Here is a 27,162-nt window from a genome sequence, read left to right on the forward strand (position 1 = left end):
GTTGATGACAAAGTGGAGCCTGGAGAATTAAGAACTGATTGATTAGCAATCGGGGGCCAATCTCAGGTGAAGAAGCATAGTAAGATGATCAGAACCTGATAAGCGTCTATGTTGTACACCGCAGTTGTCGTATTAGTGATATCTAGGTGAAATGTCAATTTTTTTACAGAAAATTGGGACAAGCTTACTTATGGAAATCTATGTGTAATATCAATTTCTCTTAACCAGGACATGTTACTTTCACTTTTTTGTTTCCTTTGTTACAGGTTAAGAGAATCTATCATCTGAGGCTGCAGCAATATCCATGACTGTACTTGAAACGATACAAGACCACCGGTGAAGTGTTCATGAGAGAAGTCCTTATCAACCAGTGGAACGGAAGAATTCCTCAGTCCCGGCAGACTGTCAGAACATCATTTTTAATAGTCATGTGGGACTGATACCAGTGCGGAAGAGCTGGTCACTTTTAAAGGACTTTGTGAATGATTACCTTGACAATAGGAATCTTACTGTCTTGAAGACAAGTGAAAGATGTTTTCTTGTTTGAATCTCCACCTATGTACACTCAGCAGGCCTACAAATTGCACGCCCTTTGGTTTGTCCATTTTCATCCCACACGTTTTTACATACATTTTCCAAAATGTAACATTTCAATAGCTCCTTGGTCATGTGACCTACTGGACTCAAAACAAGGTTCAGAATGGCCACTGATTACCCTTCTGTCACACACCCTTTGGTTTGTCAATTTTGGCCACTGATTACCCTTCTGTCGCACACCCTTTGGTTTGTCCATTTTGGCCACTGATTACCCTTTTGTTGTGTCCATTTTGGCCACTGATTACCCTTCTGTCGCACACCCGTTGGTTTGTCCATTTTGGCCACTGATTACCCTTCTGTCGCACACCCGTTGGTTTGTCCATTTTGGCCACTGATTACCCTTCTGTCGCACACCCGTTGGTTTGTCCATTTTGGCCACTGATTACCCTTCTGTCGCACACCCGTTGGTTTGTCCATTTTGGCCACTGATTACCCTTCTGTCGCACACCCGTTGGTTTGTCCATTTTGGCCACTGATTACCCTTCTGTCGCACACCCGTTGGTTTGTCCATTTTGGCCACTGATTACCCTTCTGTCGCACACCCGTTGGGTTGTCCATTTTGGCCACTGATTACCCTTCTGTCGCACACCCTTTGGTTTGTCCATTTTCATCTCACACATTTTTCAAACGTTCTAATTTCAATAGTCAGGAAACCTAAAACGTACTCTGCCCATCCATGACAAATCACAACTACGTTTAAAAAGCCCCAAACATTTTATTAGCGTCATTTCATCTTCATACTAAAATTAACAATTCTTTACCATTATAATGGAGTATTTTCAATATACAAGTATCAATAAGCATGATTAAAAGATCACAATGGCTTTGTTATATGTCCGTGTTAAAGAATTTCCCATATCCTATTATATTAAAATATTTAATATATAGTGTCTGTATTTAAACAGTTTCAATAATAGAAAGTGAGTTCCCATACAAGGCAATAACAGTATTTAATCAGATCGGGAATCTCATAAATTAAACTAAAAACAAAAAAGCTAGTTGTTTTGAATGTCCATGAGGAGAGGAGAATGGGTGAGTGAGTCTTTGAAGGAAAGATCTGACCCAAGAGATGAGACGGCATTCCATTGCTTAGGGGCAATTCCAATTCCACAGTAACAGGCATCATGCATAGAGTTATATGGTTTGTTTAACTTTGCAATCACTGGTTTTTGTTTGAAATACATTTTAAAGTGAAATATTTGAGTCTCAGTGTCACTGTTACCGTGGAATTCCCCTTAGTCAACAACATTCAAGGCAGGAAATTATAACGAGCTCTGTTCACCTTTAAAAACATCTACATTTCAGACTTTACATTAAGTCTAGAGATTTGTTCGACACAATAATAACCAAACTTCTGTCCTTTACCACTAATTGGTAGATGACTATTGTCATCATCATAGCTGAGATATACTGTATTCTTATGCATAAGGGGACATCCAATAATAAACAGTCCGAGGTTAGACGATACTCCTTCAACATGGCCTTCAGCATGATACATATATTACTTTATTAACAAATACAACGGTGCTTTTTGAACAAGACTTCACATCCATAGCCAGAACTGTATCTGAAAGGATCTCTTAGAAAGCATAGTTCTATGAGAATAAACACTGATTTGCTCAATCACTGATGTACATAATATCGTGTCATGGATTCCCTGGTCTTGACAACATGTTCCAGCTGAAAACAAAAAGAGCCAAATCAGAATTAGCCGAGTTGCCTCTGTCCATGTCCTGCTCACCACATAAAGTTTGATCTGTTTGAAAGAAGGTCTGCAGATGGGGGGGCGCAATCTTTAAGAAAGGCAATGCTAGACACAAGAATAGTGCGCCATAACTGAAGATGCTGTGAGAGGCAGCCGTCCCTGACAGGTTCAATCTTCCCAACGTTCGTTCACACACGGATGCACATCCTGTCAGTGTTCCCAGGGCTGACTCCATACGCTGCGTTTACTTGGAGACTTGCTGTTGGACATGGAGTAAAAACTCATAGTAAGACAGGGCCGACTCTGTCCGATCCTCAATCATGTTCTGCATAAAGCTGGCTTTCAGTGGGCTCTCCTCCCTGGAAAGGAACAGAAAGGGTAAGGTTGGATCCACAACATTTACACAGTCTCTTGCAGAATTGAACTCAGTCGTTTGACAGGTCAGCAAAACTCGCTGTCAATGAGTTCAACCTGATCTTAATACTTCATTTAATTTTGGGCTTCAAACTCAACCAAATGGCCCCCTATTCCCTAAACAGTGCACTATTTTTGTACCAGAGCTCTATGGGCCCTGGTAAAAAGTAATGAACTATTAAGGGAATAGGGGTCCATTCGGAATGCAGACATTGCCTCTGAACTCCCCCAGTGATCTCATCTAGTTACTACTGCCTACCTAATGACATGCAGGATGGGGAAAAAGGGCCTCTGTTCCCTCAGCCAGCCAACAAACGCTCTGGTTCTCTGGGACTCTGCAGTGTCCAACTCTGGGAGAAGGTTCTGGGAGATGGAACACATTATAATAATATCTTTATGGTCTCCCTTTCAGGAAATGTGTTGTGCATCGCATTTTAAACAGCATTATAGTGCAATATATACACACACAGTACAATATAAGTCACAAACAAAAGATACAACCAACACATGTGAATTAAGTGGTATATGGCCAATACACCAGGGCTAAGGGCTGTTCTTACACACGACGCAGAGTGCCTGGATACAGCCCTTAGCCGTGGAATATAGGCCTTTTACAGCAAACCCAAGGTGCCTTATTGCTATTACATAAACTGGTTAACAATTTAATTGTAAAAAAAAAAAAAAACGGTGTCATACCCATTGTATATGGTCTGACATACCATGGCTTTCAGCCAATTGGCATTCAGGGCTCGAACCACTGTGTTATAAACAGAGGTCTTGGTGAGCGATACAGAACCTTGTCAGGAGCAGGGGAGCTGGGCTAAGAGAAACAGTTAAAGGGGGAGCAGGTGCTTAGGTTCCTTACCATGTTCTGAGGCACAGCAGCGTAGTCTGGGACCCCCAGGACTTGCGTGAGGAAGTCTGGGTTGCAGTTTCTTCCGATCCAGAGATAGATCACCTGTTGGAGAATGGAGAAGTCAGTCACATTGTGTTCGTGTTATGCATCTGTGTGTTTGTTGAGAAGAATCCACTGTAGATGTGTTGTATCTATCTATTTTGTACGGCAAATGACAGAAGGATTCCTCAATAATCATGCAAATTAGCGCAAGCTAAAGCATGATGGTGAAATGCATCCGACTGTTGATGATGCAATGTGTCAATGCTGTCATTGTAGCTGTCCCTAATAAATTAAACACCACGTCACCAAATGTATGTGGACACCTGCTCATCCAACATCTCATTCATGTGGCAGGGTCTACAGTCAATCACGGACTACAAGAAGAAAACCAGCCCAGTCACGGACCAGGATGTCTTGCTCCCTGGCAGACTAAATAACGTTTCTGCCCGCTTTGAGGACAATACAGTGCCACTGACACGGCCCGCAACGAAAACATGCGGACTCTCCTTCACTGCAGCCGAGGTGAAGAAAACATTTAAACGTGTTAACCCTCGCAAGGCTGCAGGCCCAGACGGCATCCCCAGCCGCGCCCTCAGAGCATGCGCAGACCAGCTGGCCGGTGTGTTTACGGACATATTCAATCAATCCCTATACCAGTCTGCTGTTCCCACATGCTTCAAGAGGGCCACCATTGTTCCTGTTCCCAAGAAAACTAAGGTAACTGAGCTAAACGACTACCGCCCCGTAGCACTCACTTCCGTCATCATGAATTTTGTAAGTCGCTCTGGATAAGAGCGTCTGCTAAATGACTTAAATGTAAATGTAAGTGCTTTGAGAGACTAGTCAAGGACCATATCACCTCCACCCTACCCGACACCCTAGACCCACTCCAATTTGCTTACCACCCAAATAGGTCCACAGACGATGCAATCTCAACCACACTGCCCTAACCCATCTGGACAAGAGGAATACCTATGTGAGAATGCTGTTCATCGACTACAGCTCGGCATTTAACACCATAGTGCCCTCCAAGCTCGTCATCAAGCTCGAGACCCTGGGTCTCGACCCCGCCCTGTGCAACTGGGTACTGGACATCCTGACGGGCCGCCCCCCAGGTGGTGAGGGTAGGCAACAACATCTCCACCCCGCTGATCCTCAACACTGGGGCCCCACAAGGATGCGTTCTGAGCCCTCTCCTGTACTCCCTGTTCACCCACGACTGCGTGGCCACGCACGCCTCCAACTCAATCATCAAGTTTGCGGACGACACAACAGTGGTAGGCTTGATTACCAACAACGACGAGACTGCCTACAGGGAGGAGGTGAGGGCCCTCGGAGTGTGGTGTCAGGAAAATAACCTCACACTCAACGTCAACAAAACTAAGGAGATGATTGTGGACTTCAGGAAACAGCAGAGGGAACACCCCCCTATCCACATCGATGGAACAGTAGTGGAGAGGGTAGTAAGTTAAGTTCCTCGGCATACACATCACAGACAAACTGAATTGGTCCACTCACACAGACAGCATCGTGAAGAAGGCGCAGCAGCGCCTCTTCAACCTCAGGAGGCTGAAGAAATTTGGCTTGTCACCAAAAGCACTCACAAACTTCTACAGATATACAATCGAGAGCATCCTGGCGGGCTGTATCACCGCCTGGTATGGCAACTGCTCCGCCCACAACCGTAAAGCTCTCCAGAGGGTAGTGAGGTCTGCACAACGCATCACCGGGGGCAAACTACCTGCCCTCCAGGACACCTACACCACCCGATGTTCACCCCGCTATCATCCAGAAGGCGAGGTCAGTACAGGTGCATCAAAGCTGGGACCGAGAAACTGAAAAACAGCTTCTATCTCAAGGCCATCAGACTGTTAAACAGCCACCACTAACATTGAGTGGCTGCTGCCAACACACTGACACTGACTCAACTCCAGCCACTTTAATAATGGGAATTGATGGGAAATACTGCACTCAATACCATCTACTGTATCTTGCCTATGCCGCTCTGTACCATCACTCATTCATATATCTTTATGTACATATTCTTTATCCCCTTACACTTGTGTCTATAAGGTAGTAGTTTTGGAATTGTTAGCTAGATTACTTGTTGGTTATTACTGCATTGTCGGAACTAGAAGCACAAGCATTTCGCTACACTCGCATTAACATCTGCATGTGACAAATAAAATTTGATTTGATTTAATTTCATTCCAAAATCATGGGCATCAATATAGAGTTGGTCACCCCTTTGCTACTATAACAGCATGCACTCTTCTGGGAAGGCTTTTCACATGTAACATTGCGTAAGGGACTTGCTTCCATTCAGCCACAAGAGCATTAGTGAGGTAGGGCACTGATGTTGGGTGATTAGGCCTGGCTCGCAAAGGTGTTCGATGGGGTTGAGGTCAGGGCTCTGTGCAGGCCAGTCAAGTTCTTCCACACCGATCAACAAACTATTTCTGTATGGACCTCGCTTTGCGCATGGGGGCATTGTCATGCTGAAAACAGAAAAGGGCCTTCCCCAAACTGTTGCCACAAAGTTGGAAACACAGAATCGCCTAGAATGTCATTGTGTTGTAGCATTAAGATTTCCCTTCACTGGAACTAAGGGAGCCTAGTCCGAACCATGAAAAACAGCCCAGACAACTATTCCTCCTCCAAACTTTACAGTTGGCACTGTGCATTGGGCCATGTAGCATTCTTCTGGCATTTCCCAAACCCAGATTCGTCCGTCGGACTGCCAGATGGTGTTCCAGAGAACACGTTTCCACAGCTCCAGAGTGCAATGGTTGCAAGCTTTATACCACTCCAGTCGAAGCTTGGCATTGCACGTTGATCTTAGGCCTGTGTGAGTCTACTCGGTCATGAAAACCCATTTCATGAAGCTCCCAACGAACAGTTCTTGTGCTGACATTGCTTCCAGAGGCAGTTTGACACTCGGTAGTGAGTGTTGCAACTGAGGACAGATGATTTTTACACCCTATGTGCTTCAGCACCCGGCGGTCCTGTTCTTTGAGCGGCCTCCCACTACTCGGCTGAGCAGTTGTTGCTCCTAGACGTTTCCACTTCACAATAATAGCACTTACAGTTGACTGGGGCAGCTCTAGCAGGGCAGGAATTTGACAAACTGACTTGTTGGAAAGGTGGCATCCTATGACTGTGCCACATTGAAAGTCACTGAGGTCTTCAGTAAGGCAATTCTATTACCAACGTTTGTCTATGGATATTATATTGGCTGTGTGTTCTATTTTATACACCTGTCAGAAACAGGTGTGGCTGAAATAGATTAATCCACTAATTTGAAAGGGGTGTCGACATACTTTTGCACATATGGTGTACATCATCATCATGCTACTAACCGAGCCAGCATCCATAAGGAAGGCCCCCTCTCTGCTCAGCTTCTCCACAGACAGCTGCTGGACTCTGGGCTGGGGGATGGCACGCTCACTGATGTTCAGGGCTCCCTGTGGAGGGGGTGGAAGGAGGGGGACGAAAAGAGAAGCTTGGTTAATAAAAGAGGAAAAGTGCAATATATCCACACGTCAGATGGAAGCCGAAGCATAGACCTGAATATCAGTGTTCTTTCTTTAAATGATCTGAGTGTATAAGAGGTGATAAACTATATTGCTCTTCTCATTATCTATGCTCTGTTCCCCTAGCCCTCACCTCATCAGTCAGGTCGTCCACGCGGTACAGCGCTGGGTGGATCATCAGCATGACGTAGGCCAGGGGCTGGTACTTCAGCTGACACATGGCAAACACACGGTCGTCCAGCCTGGTGCTTGTACCGGTTCGGAAGGCTTTCTGTGGACCACAGAGAATAAAAACAACATGAGCAAAGGAGATCCGTAAGCCAATAAAGGTAGATTGGTCAGTTTCTGACTGACTGGATTTCTTATGGTGTTTTAAAGCTGGTTTTTATGCTATGCTGAGTTGTAATTATAACTCGTCGGTGAAAGTTGAAATCCCAATGGGAAGTAGGCTTCATCCCACATGGCACCCTATTCCTTATATTGCACACTACTTTTTACCAGAGCCCAATGGGCCCTGGTCAAAAGTAGTGCAGGGAACAGGGTGCCATATGGGATGAAGCTGTAGACTGCCAGGGTACTAGCCAGGGAGAGAGTGGGTGGGTAGTGTACCTGTTTGAGCAGGGCCAGGATGTAGAGGGGGAACAGCCTGAGGCAGGCGGGGGCCAGGAGGCCAGGCTGCTGGATAGTGAGCACAGAGGTGCGGTAGGATGTCAGAGAGTCAATGGAAGCGTTGGTCATCGCGTCCCGGGCGTCACTCAAACTGGACGTCACCGAGCGATCCACAGCTAGAGGGGGAGGACACATCAGGAACAGGGCATTGAATTCAAAACTCTCAGCTACATTTTTACCTCCGGGATTGGGATTCACAAGTTACATGATTGTACAGTACAAGTTTGCAGTCATGGCCTTCATTACAAAAGCAACCAACACCATTTGGATAGTCCATCTGTAGATGCTCTACACACCATCTACTAACCCACATTCTAACCCTAAACTTAGCCCTTACCCTAACCCTTATTCTAAACTTAAGCAACTACTTGCTAAGGTTAGAGTTATCTGTAGAGCTTCTACAGATGGACTTTCCAGACCATCCAAATAATGTGACTGAATAACAATATTTTATCAGTGACTGATACTAATAAAACCTCCAATACATTATAAGAAGATTAGTCTTCAGTCAGTTTGATTTAGCCACTTGGATTCCACAAAGGTCACAGTAACCAGGCAACCATCTGACATTACCATCTGTCCATGCAAATGAGGCAGCTATGGATGGCACTGTGTGGATGACAAGCGTGTTCTCACTATGAGACATTAAAGACCACAGGATGATGGGACAGTCTAAGGACTTCACCTGGTACTGATGGAAATAAACATGCCTTTAATAACTACACCAACACTGCGTCCCTGGAACTACCTACCCATGCTAGCCAGCAGACCAGTGATGGCCTGGACATCAGCCCCAGCAAAGATGTCAGACAGGGAGTTGACAACAGGCAAACACATGGTGTGGACTCGAATTCTTCTCTCTCCTGTAGAAACAACACCAAGCAACAAGTTATTATTTCAGCATTACAATTGCTTTGCATCGGAAATATATTTGTCAAGAAAGGAAACAAACAAAACTAAATTGCACTTCAGAAAGAAATAATATCTTTAAATTTCAGTATACATTACAAAAAGTGTTCCATCTCACTTGTTCCAGTGAGGCTGAGTCCCAAATGGCACCCTATTCTCTATATAGTGCACTTTTTTGGACAAGAGCCTTTTGAGTCCTGGTAAAAAGTAGTACACCATGTATGGAATAGGGTGCTATTTGGGATGCACATAGTGAATCTAAACCAAGTAAATCCCACAGAAAAATAATGACAAAAGCTGTGTTCGAATATCCATACTAACATACTGTATACTACATACTTAATGAGAATATACACTACATACTATTAGTTCATTTTAGTTGACTGTATTCCAACGTAATCCATTCAGTTGAGTGTACTTGCGCTTCGCCCGTCTACCGGAAGTCGATGCTGTTGCTATGCAACTTCTTGCTAGCATAACAAATACTAGCTAGACATCTTACGGACTTCATTAACAATGTCCATTGAGAAAGCACAACAACTATACCACGTAACTAAGCTATGTATGACGTGAATAATCAAGTCAATAAAAGTTAGATAGTATATAGTTAATATACTGGCAAGTTCAATGTATTAGTAGCAAACCAAAGTTAGGTAGCTAGCCAACATACAAGCAACTGCTGTAATGATATGCTATGTGGTTCATAAGGTTAGCTAGCGTAGCTAACAAATTGTCAGACAACATAACATGTAATGTAACTTATTTGAAAAGTCATTACTTTATTACATTGCGCAACATTTTAACATTTGTCATAATTAGTTAAATGGATGAATTTGTATCCGCTCTCGGACTTCGGGCAGCATATCCCCCCCCCCCCCCCATTTTCTTCAAATCGGAAAATGTGAAGCCACGCCCATTCTGAAGAATTGCATTATGGGCCCTAAAAACACAGAAATAGTGTCCCACTTCTTGTATACTTTGAATTTTGGTGAATGTAGTACAACATCCAGGAACTTCTGGCATACTAACTATATTCATAGTATGAGCTATAAGCAGACTACATACTCAAAGTATGTCACAAATAGTATGGTTAGTGTGGTTAGTGTGAGTATTCGAACACAGCTAATCTTTTCATGGTAAAGCTCCCTACACCCCCATCACAGCAGCTCCAGACAGTGTACCTTTGCTGGATGTGTAGAGCAGCGCAGCCTGGAAGGAGACGGACTGCATGTCCACCAGGTTCTCCTCAATGGACATCTGCACAGCAAAGCCCGCGTCTGGGTTCACATTGGGCAGGGACAGCAGATCCGTGGAGCGCACAAAGAAGTTCCCATGGAACGTGTGGATGGACAAACCTGCATGGAAGTTGAGGGGTCAGAGTTTTATATTTTCTTTTCACAATAATCAACATACAAAATAAATCGTCCCTTTTTCAGGACCTGGTCTTTCAAAGATAATTCGCAAAAATCCAAATAACTTCACTGTAAAGGGTTTAAACACTGTTTACGGTTCATTGAACAAGCATGGGAAACAATGAATGAACATGCACCTGTGGAACGGTCGTTAAGACACTAACAGCTTATAGACGGTAGGCAATTAAGGTCACAGTTATGAAAACTCAGGATACTAAAGAGGCCTTTCTACTGACTCTGAAAAACACCAAAAGAAAGATGCCCAGGGTCCCTGATCACCTGCGTGAACGTGCCTTAGGCATGCTGCAAGGTGGCATGAGGCAGATGTGGCCGGGGCAATAAATTGCAATGTCCGTACTGTGAGACACCACAGACAGCGCTACAGGGAGACAGGACGGAACGCTGATCGTCCTCGCAGTGGCAGACCACGTGTAACGACACCTGCACAGGATCGGTACATCCGATCATCACACCTGCGGGACAGGTACAGGATGGCAACAACAACTGCCCGAGTTACACCAGGAATGCACACTCTCTCCATCAGTGCTCTTACTGTCCGCAATAGGCTGAGAAAGGCTGGACTGAGGGGTTGTAGGCCTGTTGTAAGGCTAGGACTGGCAAAAAGTGCTCTTCACTGACGAGTCGCGGTTTTGTCTCACCAGGAGTGATGGTCGAAATCGCGGTTATCTCCAAAGGAATGAGCGTTACACAGAGGCCTGTACTCTGGAATGGGATCGATTTGGAGGTGGAAGGTCAATCATGGTTTTGGGCGATATGTCACAGCATCATCGGACTGAATTTGTTGTCATTGCAGGCAATCTCAAAGCTGTGCGTTACAGGGAAGACATCCTCCTCCCTCATGTGGTACCCTTCCTGCAGGCTCACCCTGACATGACCCACCAGCATGACAATGCCACCAGCCAAACTGCTCATTCTGCGCATGATTTCCTGCAAGTGTTCTGCCATGGCCAGCGAAGAGCCTGGATCTCAATCCCATTGAGCACGTCTGGGACCGGTTGGATCGGAGGGTGAGGGCTAGGGCCATTCCCCCCAGAAATGTCCGGGAACTTGCAGGTGCCTTGGTGGAAGAGTGGGGTAACATCTCACAGCAAGTACTGGCAAATCTGGTGCAGTCCATGAGGAGGAGATGCACTGCAGTACTTAATGCAGCTGGTGGCCACACCAGATACTGACTGTTACTTTTGATTGACACCCCCTTTTTTCCAATGACACCTTACTCAATTTCTGTTAGTCACATGTCTGTGGAACTTGTTCAGTTTATGTCTCAGTTGTTGAATCTTATGTTCATACAAATATTTACACATGTTAAGTTTGCTGAAAATAAACGCAGTTGACAGTGAGAGGACGTGTCTTTCTTTGCTAAGTTTAGATATAGAAGTGGGTCCGAGAGATTTGAATTAAATACATTTAATCTGACAGTTTTTACTCCCAGATACTGAAATCAACTGGAGCACAGACAGACTCACAACCATAAGTTTACAGGGTTCACAGTATCCTTCCTCAATTGTCATTGAGATTTCCTTCAGCGAACACTTTCCACAAGGACGTTATAGAATATAATGTCTGACATTTAAAGTGCTGCTGCTGCTTCCATGTGAAATAACATAATGCAAGGCAATCAACATAGTGAGAAAATATTGAGTGAGGACTTGTTACCTTTAGTGCAGCGGATCCTCATTACAGCCTCCAAGCCAATCTTCCTGGTGAGGTACCTCTTGAGATCCTTCTGGAAGCACTCAACCCCGGCTGGGTTGTGCTGCTGCTGGTATGAGGGGTAGTAGTACACACTTCCTGCTGAGTACCTGGATATGCAAGCTGAGAGAACGAGAGAGAGAAGATGAAGCAGAGATTACACATGAGTCCAACCAGAGTAAGATGTTCTATACGAAGGGCCTTGTGGCATTTGAATAAATGAACATTTAAAAAAACGCAACCTCTAAAAATTTCAAAGGTTTTACTGAGTGATACTTCATATAAGAAAATCTGTCAATTGAAATAAATGAATTAGGTCCTAATCTATGGATTTCACATGGCACCGAGAATACAGATATACACCTGTTGGTCACAGATCCCTTAAGAAAAACCAGTCAGTATCTGGTGTGACCACCATTTACCTCATGCAGTGCAACTAATCTCATTCGCATAGAGTTGATCAGGTTGTTGAATGTTGTCACACTCCTTTTCAATGGCTGTGCGAAGTTGCTGGATATTGGCAGGAACTGGAACACGTTGATGCAGAGCAACCCAAATGTGCTAAACTAAATGGGTGACATGTCTGGTGAGTATGCAGGCCATGGAATAACTGGGACATTTTCAGCTTCCATGAGGTGAGGGTGGCGGATGAATGGCTCAACAATAGGCCTCAAATCTTGTCATGGCATTTCTTTGCATTCAAATTTCCATCGATAAAATGCAGTGTGTTCTTTTTCCATAGCTTATGCCTGCCTATACCATAACCCGTACAGGCAACACAGGGCACTCTGTTCACAATGTTGACATCGGCAAACCGCTTGCACACACACAACACCACAATATGCCCGGTAGAGTTGAAACCGGGATTCATCCGTGAAGAGCAAACTTCTCCAGCATGCCAGTGGCCATCAAAGGTGAGCATTTTTGCCCACTGAAGTCGGTTATGACGCCAAACAACAGTCAGGTCAAGGACCTTGGTGAAGACGTCGAGAACACAGATGAGTTTCACTGAGACAGTGACAGTTTTTGCAGAAATGCTTTGGTTGTGCAAACCCAGTTTCATCAGCTATCTGAGTGGCTGGTCTCAGACAATCGCGCAGGTGAAGAAGCCGGATGTAGAGGCCCTGGACTGGCGTGGTTACACGTGGTCTGTACTGCCAAATTCTCCAAAACGACATTGTAGGCGGCTTATGGTAGAGAAATTAACATGCAATTCTCTGGCAACAGCGCTGGTAGATATTCCTGCAGGTGAGCATGCCAATTGCACGCTCCCTCAACTTGAAACATCTGTGCATTGGGTTGTGACAAAACTGCACATTTAGAGTGGCCTTTTATTGTCCCCAGCACAAGGTGCACCTTTGTAATAATCATGCGGTTTAATTGGCTTCTTGATATACCACACCTGTCAGGTGGATGGATTATCTTGGCAAAGGAGAATTGCTCACCAACAGGGATATCAACAAATCTGTGCACAGAATTTGAGATAAAAGCTTTTTGTGTATATGGAACATTTCTGGGATCTTTTATTTGAGCTCATAAAACATGGGATCGACACCGTAAAATGTTGCGTTTAGAATTTTGATCAGACATCAAAACAACATATGGAATCATGTCTTCACTATTATTCTACTATGTAGAAAATAGTAAAAATAAAGAAAACCCTTCAAGTAGGTATGTCCAAACTTTTGACTGGTACTGTATACAGCAACACAGACAGATAAAGAGCACTGCTGGCTGCTGAAATAAGGTGACATTGTTAATAATAACACACTGAAGTTCAGATGTATCAGTCAGAAGGCACCACTCACCTAAAGAGGCCAGGTCACAGTACTGGGAGCTCAGTAGGAATAGGTCCACAGCCACCTGCTGTCCTGAACAGTCCAGGGCCAGCTTCTTATAGAAGTCTGTGGCAGGAGACAGGTTCGGGATTTCCTGGGGAATCACCACCACACAATGAGCACAACAAAACATTTCTAAATGAGAATATTAGGCATAAGAAATGTCTGAAACTATATCTTGAGTATTGAGAAAGATAAAGTTTCTACCGCCACTGCAGAACAGATGTGCACACTGCATTCCTCTCTTTACCAAGTAATTAAAAATAAAATGTACAGCAAATGGTACCCATTTCCTACACATGGGACCTAAAAAGTAGTTCACTATATAGGTAATAGGGTGCCACTTTGGATACAAAATACATAAACCAGTGAGACCCAGGCTCTCGCTAGTCCCGACCTTGGCTGAAGCTCTCTGGTTGGGGTCCTCTCTGGACTTGAGGGTCCCCACGCCCAGTTTGGGCAGCTGGGTCTGGAAGACGGACATGCGCCCCCCGGTGGGCGACAGCAGCTTGAAGGCTGCCTGCAGGGCCGGGCCCAGAGCAGAATGGGTCTCCATGGTCTTGCCAAACATCTGGGGCAAGCTCTTCAGCAGATCCTGCACTAGCTGTACGAATAAAAACACATTTTTCAATAAAGTTTTGAAATGCAAAACAGTGTAAAAGAGGTTCAGGCAAAAAAAAAGTTACCGAATGTGTGTGTCTTGATGCATTTTCACGATGTTGCTGTGAATAGTTTTACAGATTGGACTTGTAACATCTTCGTTTAACATTTTGTTGAGAGCCTGTCTCTGAGGAATCTGTACAGGAATAGTTTTAAGAGCTCCTTACCTCCTTGCATTCATTGAGGTTCACTAAAAGGCTGTCTGGTGTTGGTAAAAATATATCTGGAAGAAAGGAAAACAGCATAGAAGACCTTTAGACCACTGTAACCTGCTGAAATAAAGACTTTAAAAGTACAGCATCATTTATATTGCAGCCCTATCTATAGGATGTTTTTCCATGTTGTCACAACTTATACACTGATGAAGCCCGATTGGGTGAAGCATGTGTCACAAAATAACAAATACATTTTCCTTTCTTTCACTGCAAATAGTGAGTGTGGACCTTCCTCATTTCCCTAGGCATTTCTAGACAGTGAATTATTCTAATGACAAAGCTTGTAAGCACTTTGTGGTCTCTCACCTTCAATGTCCGAGACAATGAGCATCTGTGGTTGGGCCAGGCCTTCCTGGAGGTTGTAGAAGTGGATGGTGCTGTCAAAGGAGATGAAGCCAATCTTTGTCCTGGAGTCTCCAGGGAGCCTGGAACACACATGGTCAGTCAGCCGATACTCACAGGTCACAGTGATGTGTGGTCCGGTTCAGTTAATATTGACTTTCTTCTTCTTGCTCAATACTTCTGTAAGTTATTTTATTTCTGTGTCTGAATCACTTTTTGTTATTAATCTTAATGACAAAAATGTGTATATAGTCACATTAAAAACTCAAATAAACATTGTTTTAGGGCTATCTGATGCTAAACTGAAGTCTTTAAGCTACCTAGTATTGATCAGTACAGAATATGTTATTACATAGCTTAATAGGACAATACGTAATGAACCATCATATCAGGGCTGTGGACATTATCCCAGGAGTGTATTTCATCTGCATCCCAATGGCTTCCTCAGTCTGTAACTGATGTACACATACGCGTTGATGTTCTCCAGCAGTGACTGACAGACGACATCTAGGTATCCCGTTTCCACGGCATTGTGGGATACATCCAGCACGAAGAGATAAGCGGCAGGCTGGGGGGGTCTCAGCTGAGGATGACAGGTTTCACACAATCAATACAAACACACTCATACACCACACTCTCTTACCACATCCTAACAAAACATGCAAATGCTTCCTAGATAAACAACTCCAGGAAATCATAAACAACTCCATGGAGTCAGAAAGCCTGATGGAATCACTATGAACGTGGCAACAGTGGAACACTGCTCATTTCATCTGCATTTAAGTAGCATATAAAAAGGGGGGGGATGTAACCACTTACCACAGATTCAGGCAAAATAACATGCAATGCTTTAAATAGACAAATCTTAAAACTATATAATGTGTATTTACCATGTATTCTGAGGGTGCGATGAACTCGATGGTGGCGTTCTGGACCTCAGGTCTTTTGTGTGGCTCTCCGTACGATCTGGTGACTGGGTTGTACATGAATTCCTCTGGAACTGTACAACAAACATGGAGGTTGTCATCAGTCAGAAAAGAACAGGACTGTCCATCACTACTGTCATCAGGTGAATGAAATTCTGAACGTTTAGGTCAAAGCTATGTGCTGGAATATATTGGTAGAGCATGGGTGAAGTTAGGCCTTGGTGCTCAAGTGAATGTCCTTTTTCCGCTTCAGACCAGCCTAACTTCTCACTTAAAACATGTGTTTGGAATGAACTTCAAATCTATGATACTCCCCCAGTTAACATACTGCTTGACTAGTTGGGCCCAAGCTTGCTGTACAACATTAAAACCTATTCAGTCTGTCTACAAACAGGCTGTCAAAGAAGCCCAGTAGCCATCATCGCTGTTACATCCTGAGAAAGCATGAGCTCCTGAGTGGAAAAATCTTGTGCAATACACCGACGCATGTCTTGTATTCAAGATCCTAAATGGAGGCTCCCCCTCCACTCAGTATTTTTGTTAAACAGAAAACCCAAACATATGGCAGCAGATCCACAAGGTTTGCCATGAGAGGTGACTGTATAGTTCCCTTAAGGAAAAGCACCTTTACTAAATCCGCTTTCTCTGTGAGAGCTTCCCATGTCTGGAATACACTGCCATCTGACACACATAATTGCACCACCTATCACACTTTCACAAGATGTATGAATACATGGCTAAAGGCCAATCAGATTTGTGAACATCCCTAGCTGTGTATTGCCACTTTCCATGTTGTCTGTAGCTTGTGAGGTGTGGAAACACTTGCTTTTATGAATTTTGTCTTGCTGCTTTTTGTTCTGTTGCTCTGTCTGTGTGCTACATCTTGCTTGTTCTGTTGCTCTGTCTGTATGCTACGTCTTGCTTGTCCTATGTTGCTCTGCGTGTTTTCACTGCTCAATGATTGTCTATATTGTAATTGTTTTTAATAACCTGCCCAGGGACTGCGGTTGAAAATTAGCCGGCTGGCTAAAACCGGCACTTTTACTGAAACGTTGATTAATGTGCACTGTCTCTGTAAAAATAAAATAAACTTAAACATTGGATGTGGTCAAAAGTGGTGCTGAATATGGGGAATAGACAGGGTGTCATTTAAGAGGAGCTCGTGGCTATGGTCCTTACCGTCGTTGACCCGGTAGCACAGGTTACACTTCCATCTCCTCTGGTCCAGGAAGGTCACGAAGGGGTTGATATACGTCCTGCAGGAGCGACACCGCACTATAGTGCTGGAGGTGACCACAGGCAGTTGCTGCAGTGTACAGACAAACCAAATCATTAAAAGAAAAAAAAAAAGGTACAATCGGATTGGTACATCATTTAAAAAAAAAGCTGTACCATTGATTCTTGAAGAATAAAACTTAATACAGCTAGTTGCTGCAGTTGACAGAAAAATCAAACCCTTAGGACATGTTAGGTTATGACAATCGTCAATGCCAAGTTCCATACAAATGAAAAACATCAAATTACATTTAAAAGACATGATCATAGATGCGTAGATTAAATACAGTTATTCTAGGCTAAATGCATTCTTCTATCTTTTACCAGAAGAGGGAAGGGTTGAAGGAAGTCTACTGAGGGTTGGGAGATAGTGGGCAACATCTTACCGAGAGATCTTTGAAGGGGTGGAGCAGCAAGCCGAGTGGAAGCTTTGCTTTGTTTAACAGAGACTGGGTCTGGGGGATGTTGGTCAGGGTACTGCGGAAGACCCTGTAGAGAGATGAGGCAAGAGAAACAACAGGTCTGAACCAGTACATTTCACAGTAAAAGTACATTAACACTTTTGACAATATTCAACATTGTGGTGGGGATTGTCATTGAAAAACAGTGCCAGACAAACTATCACTCACTCTGGGTGACAGTTGATTTTCTGCAGGTCCTGGGGCAGGCAGGGTGTAGGAGGGGTAATGGGGCCCGGGGGGAGCAGGTTCCTCTCCTGCAGCAGGTTAACCACCCTCAGGGTCTCAGGGGTCTGGGACTGCAGACTCAAACCAGCCAGGGAGGGGCTCAGCTGGGCTGGACCTGCAGACGGCTGTGGAGGAAACATAGGACAGTACAATGGTGAGTACAATGAACAAAGGCCTGGTCAAAAGACTATATGGAATAGGGTGCCATTTGGGACGCAACACCGGTAAGTTTCAATATTTGAACAGTCTATCCATGTACCATTTCAACATTCAGAGTTCATTTTAAAATGTTTAAGTGTTCACGTGATCAGACAAGTGCTAAGCTCTGTATATAATAGAGAAAGTTGAGCGTTGTACTGTTAGTATGTCAGTCTTGGATTTGGTTTGAGAAAGCAGAGAGCAGTCTGGTGTTTTACCTGCTGGTATGACTGAGGTGCATGGCTGTAAGGCTGCGTCTGGGCCTGCATAGGGGAGGCGGAGGTGTTCTGGTACCCTGGGGGTAAAGAGGGGTAGGACAGACCCATGTGTCGAACAGGGGGGGCTGGCTGCTGGGGTGGGCCAGCTATAGGGACAAGCACCAAAACAGGCCTCATGTCAGTTCTGAGTGTTGCTAGCAGTAAATATAGGGGACTAAAATGTAATATTAGTCATTCATTTCTGATTAAACTATGGAGTAGTAGAGGACTTACCCATTTTAGGGCTTGTCTCCAAGTGATCAAAGCTGTTGGGAACTTGAGCGCCATTAGCAGGTGTGGGTATGTGTCCTGTTACAGAGCAAAGATTCCAGAGTCAGGATAAGTTTAGTTTAGTTTTTTTTTTTTGGGGGGGGTGTTGACAAAATGTTTTTGGAGAACTTAGTAATTAGCATAGATGTTTTTGTTTTCAACGCACCTAATTTCAGTCACAATGAAAGACATTAAGACATAATTTAATGAAAAATCTGATACCCATGAGGTCACTAAAATGTAATAATGGCAAAAACTAAGACAGTATTGAATGTAAACAAGTTCTCTAAGCCTTTTCTCTAAGAAACCATGCTAAAAATCTAATAGAGGACATCAAAAGTACACAGGGACCACACACATACAAGTACCACAACACTGATAGTGACTAAACCACACCTGGACACTCAATATCATTCTCCTGGTTGTCGTACTCAGTGTGGGCAGCATCATCACTAGCATCACTCCCACACTGAGCTGTCACGGTGGGAGGAAAGAGAAGGAAATGAGACCCCAAGGGTGGCTGCTGGAGATACTCGGATACAGCCCCCCCTCACTAAAACTTCAATTTACAACAAATAAACTACAAATATATGTGGATGCTTCAAAGACCAAGGTAAACAACATATTATTAGATGAGAGGATAAAAACAAAAAGTCTCAGAGTAGGAGTGCTGATCTAGGATCAGGTTACCCTCTAATTCATTATGATTTAAAATACAAAACTGAACATGGATCAGCACTCCTGCTCTGAGATGTAAGACTACGGTCCCTAAACTGATATTTACTTACCATCAGTCTTGGGGCCAAAGGGAAGGGGAGGGGTAGCATTGCCCACGGGGGGTGGAGTGGGTCTCATCGAGGGTGTGGGTCCTGTAGGTGGGTGGCCGTAAGGTGCTGTCATACCTGGCTGGTATGTGTGAGGAGCAGCCACAGGGTTCATTGGAGGAGGGGCAGAGCCTGGACAACCACAAGAACATATCATTCAGGATCATTTGCCATACATATTAAAATGTCTTATACAGTATCCTATCACAACCCTCAACACAAACCTTGGCCAATGTTAACATAACAATTATATATTTACAGAAGTGGCTCCTACATAGTATTGTGCTGCCAGCCCATGCATCACTGGCTTGGTCGAGGCTAACCTGTACATAGGCCTAACCTAAGGCAATAAAACTGGCACCTATAGGCTGCATGATGATACCTGATGCATATCATGACAATGTAGCCTATGGCTGCATTTACACAGGCAGCCCAACTCTGATTTTCATTTCACAAGTCTTTTGACTCTGGAAAGAAAATGTGATATGATTGATCAAAAGACCAATTAGCCATAGAGAAATTGAGTATATCGTATATGGTATGGGGACTATCGTGCATAAGAGGAAACTAGGCCCCTCTGAGGAGAGTAACATTATATCCCTACACTGGAGGTGACGAGTCCCATGACAGCTGATGCTGGTGACCCAGAGCTAGCTAATGTCAATGAACCCCAGTACCTACAGAGACTACACTGACTGGTGCATTTCAGACAAGAGTGAACCATTCTTCCAATAGCAAAAATCTGTCATTCAGATATTGTAAGTATGAATATACTGTCATCAAATCAATTTGAATGAAAATAGTCAACTGGCCAAATTGGAGTGAATCCTATTCAAAATCAGTCATCAAGGAGTCATCCTTGATGCCTAACGTGATATTTCTTACACCACATTGTTACATAATGCGATAATCGTCATTCATGAATCACTGATGTCTTCTGACCACATAACAGCCACACACCATAAATACCGCTAGTGGTGTAGGTGAGTCCGGAGTAAGTGACTAAACTGCCTATCTGAACCCAGGAAATGACGCTTACCCAGACTTGCACTGCCTCTACGCACATTCACAAGACTATATACGCACACACACTGACACTCTCTCACACACAGGTTTGCAAAGTGAAGGTGAATTACTAGAAACTTTACCTGATTTTTTAACCAGAATTTGATGTAATCTAAATCAGAATTATCCGATATTTACAGACATCTAATTATCTCAGGTTCTCTGTGTGGGCTCATCACATAAAAATATTTGAAATAATTCAATAAGATTGTTTTCAATTTAGTGAATACTATTGGTGTTTAAAATGAGGGTTCAGCATGATTCTATATAGCGCAGACATATTTTACTATGTTAATGTGTCTTTGTTTTGGCGGCAAACTGTTGTCAGTTGTGAAATAAGTCAATAGCTAGAAGGGTTGCAGAGTGAATTGAAAATAATGCCATTGCTGATTAGATGTTTTTTTCATTAATTAGGCTATTTTCTCTATCTACTAGAAACTCATGAACAGACACAGATATAAAAAATTAACACTATAAATTAATATTTATTTTCAGCTATTCCAGTATAAATGACCAAAATGTACTGAAGAACAGGCGCACACACCCCCTGCTGCTACTCTGTTCTTAATCTTATTATTATTACTACATATCCTGATGCCTAGTCACTTTACCCTGCCTTCATGTCCATATCTACCTCAAATACCTCTGCACATTGATCTGGTACCCTGCCACCAGCCTATACCGTTGACACCAGGCAGGTTGGGGCCATGGACTCATGCTATTTACGCCATATGCTGACTCTGCCATCAGCATGACGCAACAGGACCCGGGATTAGTCGGACCAGGCAAAGTTCTTCCACTCTTCAGTTGTCCAGTGTTGGTGATCGAGTGCCCACTGGAGCCCTTCTTGTGATCTATCCTGATGACTAGTCACTTTACCCTGCCTTCATGTCCATATCTACCTCAAATACCTTATTACCCTGTTAATTTAATTCCTTGTTTTAATACTTGTATTTTGTATTATATGTTTGTTTAACTGCATCGTTGGTAAAGGTTTGTAATCAATAATTTCATGGTAATGTCTACACCTGTGGTATTCAGCGCATGCTGCAATACAATCAGTTTTTGATTGGATATTGGTGATGGATTTGAATATCACCAGAGGATACTGGAACTCTCCATCGGTCCCTGGACAACTTTTCAAGAGTGTCTGCCAAGAAGATATGTGCAGCCAATTGGATCTGTGTGTGTGTGTGTGTCAGCAGGGGGCAATGTCCACTTCCAACATCAGCTTGCTAGAACACTTCTGGCGCTTCCCTGTGACATCATAGTGACCTGTTGTTACTGTTGTTAATCCTGATATGAAGTGTCACTACACAGTCAAACCACCAGTCAATGTCATAACATCATAATGCCTAAATGTTTTTCAACCAAGTGTTTTTCATCGTAGGACGTCAAACTGCTGTAGCATATGTAACAGTGTGTTAATCACAGAGCCCTTCTGCACTGAGTTTTACCTGGCTGGGTGGATCTGTGGAGGGAGGTAGGAGACAAGGGAGGACCTGAGGGTTGCATGGCGTTGTGGTAGACAGGAGAAGGAGCAGCGCTGTACCCCGCCGAGGGGGCCTGGAGTGGTGCCAAGTTAGGCGAGGAGGTCACGTGATTATCCACAAACGCGAGGGGAGGAGTGGCCATAGGAGGCGGCGCCCCCATTGGTGGAGGAGCTCCCATCAGTGGAAGGGCCCCATACTGCCAGGCTGGGGGGTGCTGGTAGTAGCTGTTAGCAGACACAGGTAGAGCAGGGGTGGCCTGCGCTGGGGGCATCCTGAGGCCTGGGCAAGGGCTGGTGGACTGAGGGGGCGTAATGGGGTGGGGAGGTCCCATAGGAGGCCTGTTTAACCTGGGCTGACCTGGGGAGGCCTGGTAAGAGCTGACTGGTGGGATGGGCTGGTAGGGCCCAGAGTTATAGAGTCCAGGACCAGGCGGCATGGGGCCCTTGGCTTGCATTGGGTTGTATGGAGGCTGGTGGGCCATGTAACCCGGTCCTGGTGGCTGCAGCACTACTTGATTCTGTAAGGGACCTGGAAGACAGGATCATGACAGATTAGACTACAGGACAGAATTTGACATAAAATACAGCAACACACTGACATCCCATGTGAATATCCCATGACTATAGTCTGCATTCCAAAGGCCTAAAGAGTAATAGCCGACTGCCTCATTTGCCTGCCAGTTAATAAAAAAGATGAGAAAATGTTTCATTACTAGATGTAGAACTGCCTGGCAGTATTGATTGACTAGTCCTACAACAGTTTGTGGCTCTGAAGAAGGATTTGGGCTAGATAACTTTGAGAGTAGCAAAAACATCAGGCTAAATGCAATAGGGCTGGGAATTGCCAGGGACCTCCCAATACAATATTTTCACGATACTTTAGGTGCCAATACGATATGTATTGCGATTCTCACGATTCTATATGTATTGTGATACGATACTGTGATTTCATTGCGTTTCGATGTCCAAACAATATGCTCACCATATGTCTGATGCAGAGGGACAAGAGAGCCATGAGAAAACAAGTTTAGATCAGTCACAGAAATAAGTGCTGAAAACAAATTGGCTCCCCATTTCAAAAGATGGAGAATATGCTATAAAAGGACAAATACTGGAGTTTGTGCAGGTACAGCAAGCTTGCCCAAAATAATATTGCGATATTGTAAAAACTATATAAGTTATAATTGATTTAAATATATTGTCAAAAATAATATCCCGATATGTAACTATTGATTACCCCCCCCCCATCACTAAATAGCAGTGAGGGAAATTGGGATGAAAATACAGACAAAGTCTCCAAAATAAGGCAAAACGATATGTGGACAGACTGACACAGCAATCACATTTCTCAAGTCTAATCTCACCTGGACGACACTCCTGTACTGACAGTGAGTGTAAATAGAGGATCTGAACAAATGATACCAGACACAAAAACAGAATAGAAATAGAGCTTTTCCAATCAAATACTCCTCCTAACCTTGAAGATTGTTAGGTAGAAACAGGGTTTACTATAATTAAATAGTCATGACTGACTGGCGGCAACAGCGTGCTACATGTAATATAGCTCAAGACTTGTTGGACAAGCCAGGATAAACAGGTGGGATTAGAAAACAACTCCTCAATGGTGAAGATTAACAACCATAATCCCTGTCTTTCCGGGCAGCGCCAGTGAAATCGCCAACATTAAGATGCCTGCTGGCCACAGTGATTGTGTTGAAGGCTTCCCTCCAATCACAGTGAACCTGGCCTGTGCCGAGTACACATGCTCAGCCAATTAGAGGCAAGTATAAGAGTCAAACATGGAGACAAAATCTTAGCACAACTGTACAGCAAACAGGTCACTGATAAATGTAAAATAAAATATGCAATCGTTTCGATAAGTGCACTGCTTAGGCCTAAAGTAAATTAAGTAGGATGAATTCACCCTAGATTAAATCCACTTTGGTCAGAATGATCAGAGTTCAAAAACCTGTTGGAGTAGAGACTTTTTATTGCCTCGATTACAGAGATAAGGAAAATATGAAGCTTAATCATAAATCATCAATAGCCAAACCCAACAGCATAAAGAACATGTCCTGCTCTAATCAAAACACTCTCTGGTTATCTATAGACAAAGAATGAGTACTACTGGTTCTGTACAAATAACACAGTTTGACAGTTAGTGTTTAATTCAGTCCAGTTGGATGGTTAACGTTCCCTCCAGAGATTATTGATATGAAACAGTTTTCAAACTGTACACTCAGTCAAAAGTTTATATACACATACTCATTCATGGGTTCATCTCTATTTTGACTTGTGTGTACTACATTATTTTTTACATTGTAGAATAGTGATGACATCAAATCTATGAAATAACACATATGGAATAATGTAGTAAGAAAAAAAAAGTGTTAAATCAATATATCTTATATTCTTCAAAGGAGCCACCCTTTGCCTTGACAGCTTTGCACACTCTTGGCATTCTCTCAAGCAGCTTCACCTGGAATGCTTTCCCAACCGTCTTGAAGGAGTTCCCACATATGCTGAGAACTTGTTGGGTGCTTTTCCTTCACTCTGCAGTCCAACTCATCCCAAACCATCTCAAATTGGGTTGCGGTCAGGTGATTGTGGGGGCCAGGTCATCTGATGCAGCACTCCATCACTCTCCTTCTTGGTAAAATAGCCCTTACACAGCCTGGAGGTACGTTGGGTCATGCAATGCTGTGGTAGCCATGTTGGTTAAGTGTGCCTTGAATCCTAAATAAATCACTGACCGTGTCACCACCAAAGCACCTCCACATACACCACCTCCACCACGGTGGGAACCTCACATGCAGAGATCATCCGCTCACCTACTCCACGTCTCTCAAAGACGCAGCGGTTGGAACCACAAATTTGCTCTCATCAGACCAGAGTACAGATTTGCACCAGTCTAATGTCCATTGCTCGTGTTTCTTGGCCCAAGCAAGTCTCTTCTTATTATTGGTGTCTTTTAGTAGTGGTTTCTTTGCAGCAATTCCACCATGAAGGCCTGATTCATGCAGTCTCCTCTGAACAGTTGATGCTGAGAAGTGTCTTGTTACTTGAACTCTGTGAAGCATTTATTTTGGCTGCAATCTGAGGTGATGTTAACTAATGAACTTATCCTCTGTAGCAAAGGTAACTCTGGATCTTCCTTTCCTGTGGTGTTCCTCTTGAGAGCCAGTTTCATCATATCGGTTGATGGTTTTAGCGACTGCACTCGAAGAAACTGTCAAAGTTCTTGAAATGTTCCAGATTGACTGACCTTCATGTCTTAAAGTAATGATGGACTGTTGTTTCTCTTTGCTTATTTGAGCTGTTTGAGCTCTTTCCATAATATGGACTTGGTGTTTTACCAAATAGGGCTATCTTCTGTATACCAACCCTACCTTGTCACAACTGATTGGCTCAAACACAATGAGGAAAGAAATTCCACAAATGAACTTAAGGCATACCTGCTCATTGAAATGCATTCCAGGTGACTACATCATGAAGCTGGTTGAGAGAATGCCAAGTGTGGGCAAAGCTGTAATCAAGGCAAAAAGTGGCTGCTGATGAATCTCAAATATAAAAAATATTTGTATTTGTTTAACACTTTTTGGTTACTACATGATTCCATGTGTTATTTCATAGTTTTGATGTCTTCACTATTATTCTACAATGTGGAAAGTAGTAAAAAATAAAGAGAACCCCTGGAATGAGTAAGTGTCTCCAAACTTTTGACTGGTACTGTATGTATGTACTTTACATGTCATTCAGGGAGAGAAATGCCAGACAAAAAGTATATTTATACTACTGATTTTTAAAATATTTTTAAGTAATGCAACTAAAACGGATCGTCCCAATGTGCCACATGTACACAGAGGTAGAGCACAAAAAAAGCGCTGTGGTACGTCATTCACTTCTGAGTAGATGTTGCAAAGCATAATACGATTATAACTATAATTTTACATTTTATGTGACACCAGCCAAGTGATTCGAAAAAGGCAACGAAATACGCAACAAAGTCACGCGACCCTTACACAAAGAACTTCAACAAATGAGAGGAAAGTTTAGCCCTAAACAAAGACTAAATCAACTAGAGGATGACAGTTTATCAGTCGACAGGGTATCAATCAAATTACAAGACTCAAATTATATAGCTAATAATTTTGGTCAATTCCCCAAATATAAGATCCACGTACGAGTCAACTAGTTATAGCTAACTACAGTAGAAAATTGGCTAGCTCAACTGACAACTTGTAGCATCATCATGACCCAAACTATCGGTCTCTCCCCTGAACTTGATCTTCAATTGAGTTGACTAACGTCATTCAAGGTAGCACTAGTCGCTAGCTAACGTTAATTATCAGTTAGACTAGAGACTGACACAAATTGCAGCTATAACTAAGTGTAGATAGCTAGATACGCGAGTACATTTGTCAACGACTCTAGCTAAAACAGATTATCCTAGCTAGCTAAAAGTTAGGTATCAATCAAAGCGATCACTTATATCCAAATTGCTAACTTAACTAACATGAACAATGTTAATTTCAAACTGTAGTCTTGATAAGAGTAAATTAGCCCACTACTAACATTAGCCATCTTTTAGGTTAGCATTATTAGCAAGGCAGCAAGCTAATGTAGTTAGCTAGCCAGCTTGCTAACCGGCCAAATCAGATTAGGATAAAGTAAAAGCCTATCTTGTTAACGCGCTAGTTACTAAACCGTTGTGATTAGGTAATGTTAGCTAGCTAATATTAGTGCGAAATTGCTCACCATTTGCGTATTGCTGTCCTCCTGGTCCATTCTGAAAGTTGAACCCTGTACTGGACATCTTGAAATAGACACCGACCGTAATCAAATTTAAAAGCTTCGTTGGCGAATAGTTAGCTGCGTCTTACTTAGCTAACCAGCTAAGATAGCTGTTTAGCTAGCAATGGGATATGTTTGTTTAACGGAGCGTCTTTAAGGTTGAAAAAAAAAAATGGGGAAAAAAAGTGAATTAGTCGACTCGTTAGCTATCACAGACCATGGTTAGGACCGGTCCCCGTCCAACTACGGGTGTAGGCCTTGTCAATAAAATCGTGTGAGACTGTCCTTTCCGTAATATCTGTGTTCCTTCACTCTTCTTGGGATTCCCCACCCAGCACGAACAACGTAAAACCTCTTCAAGCATGCGCAGTTGGTACACGTGGCACTTCCTGTGCATAGTGGATTTCTACAGTACTGGAAACACTCGCAATGCTGTACTGTCTTCGCTTCCTCTGTTTGAGTAAAAACAT

At 43.4% G+C, this 27,162-nt stretch overlaps 1 protein-coding gene across 3 annotated transcripts; it reads right to left on the reverse strand.

Annotated features, from left to right (window-relative positions):
- Positions 1-1,292: 1,292 nt before the first annotated feature.
- On the reverse strand, positions 1,293-27,042 carry LOC115136137 (protein transport protein Sec24A-like). 3 transcript variants are annotated; one of them, XM_029671626.2, is made up of 24 exons: positions 26,657-27,042; positions 21,864-22,427; positions 19,306-19,473; positions 18,914-18,991; positions 18,482-18,556; positions 18,209-18,354; positions 17,736-17,917; positions 17,493-17,595; positions 17,011-17,137; positions 15,796-15,905; positions 15,376-15,488; positions 14,870-14,988; positions 14,516-14,571; positions 14,086-14,292; positions 13,659-13,782; positions 11,815-11,973; positions 9,907-10,080; positions 8,569-8,679; positions 7,757-7,932; positions 7,281-7,418; positions 6,974-7,078; positions 3,582-3,674; positions 2,976-3,079; positions 1,293-2,661 (listed from the first exon to the last, which is right to left on the reverse strand). In XM_029671626.2, the coding sequence occupies exons 1-24, from the start codon at positions 26,712-26,714 to the stop codon at positions 2,547-2,549; spliced, it is 3,405 nt and encodes a 1,134-aa protein (XP_029527486.2). In that variant the 5' UTR covers positions 26,715-27,042; the 3' UTR covers positions 1,293-2,546. The 3 variants fall into 3 exon arrangements, with proteins under 3 accessions (XP_029527486.2, XP_064879945.1, XP_029527487.2); XM_065023873.1 differs by lacking the exon at positions 26,657-27,042 and adding an exon at positions 25,354-25,406; XM_029671627.2 differs by lacking the exon at positions 18,914-18,991 and having other exon boundaries at positions 26,657-27,041.
- Positions 27,043-27,162: the final 120 nt, after the last annotated feature.

This window comes from Oncorhynchus nerka, linkage group LG10, assembly GCF_034236695.1.
Source record: "Oncorhynchus nerka isolate Pitt River linkage group LG10, Oner_Uvic_2.0, whole genome shotgun sequence".
NCBI lineage: Eukaryota > Metazoa > Chordata > Actinopteri > Salmoniformes > Salmonidae > Oncorhynchus > Oncorhynchus nerka.

Coding starts and splice junctions, on each gene's coding strand:
- LOC115136137 (XM_029671626.2), bottom strand. CDS start 26,714: ATGTCCAGTACAGGGTTCAACTTTCAGAATGGACCAGGAGGACAGCAA. Junction 8,680..9,906: donor GCTCTACACATCCAGCAAAG/GTACACTGTCTG, acceptor TTGTTTCTACAG/GAGAGAGAAGAATTCGAGTC. Junction 2,662..2,975: donor CCCATCCTGCATGTCATTAG/GTAGGCAGTAGT, acceptor GTTCCTTTCCAG/GGAGGAGAGCCCACTGAAAG.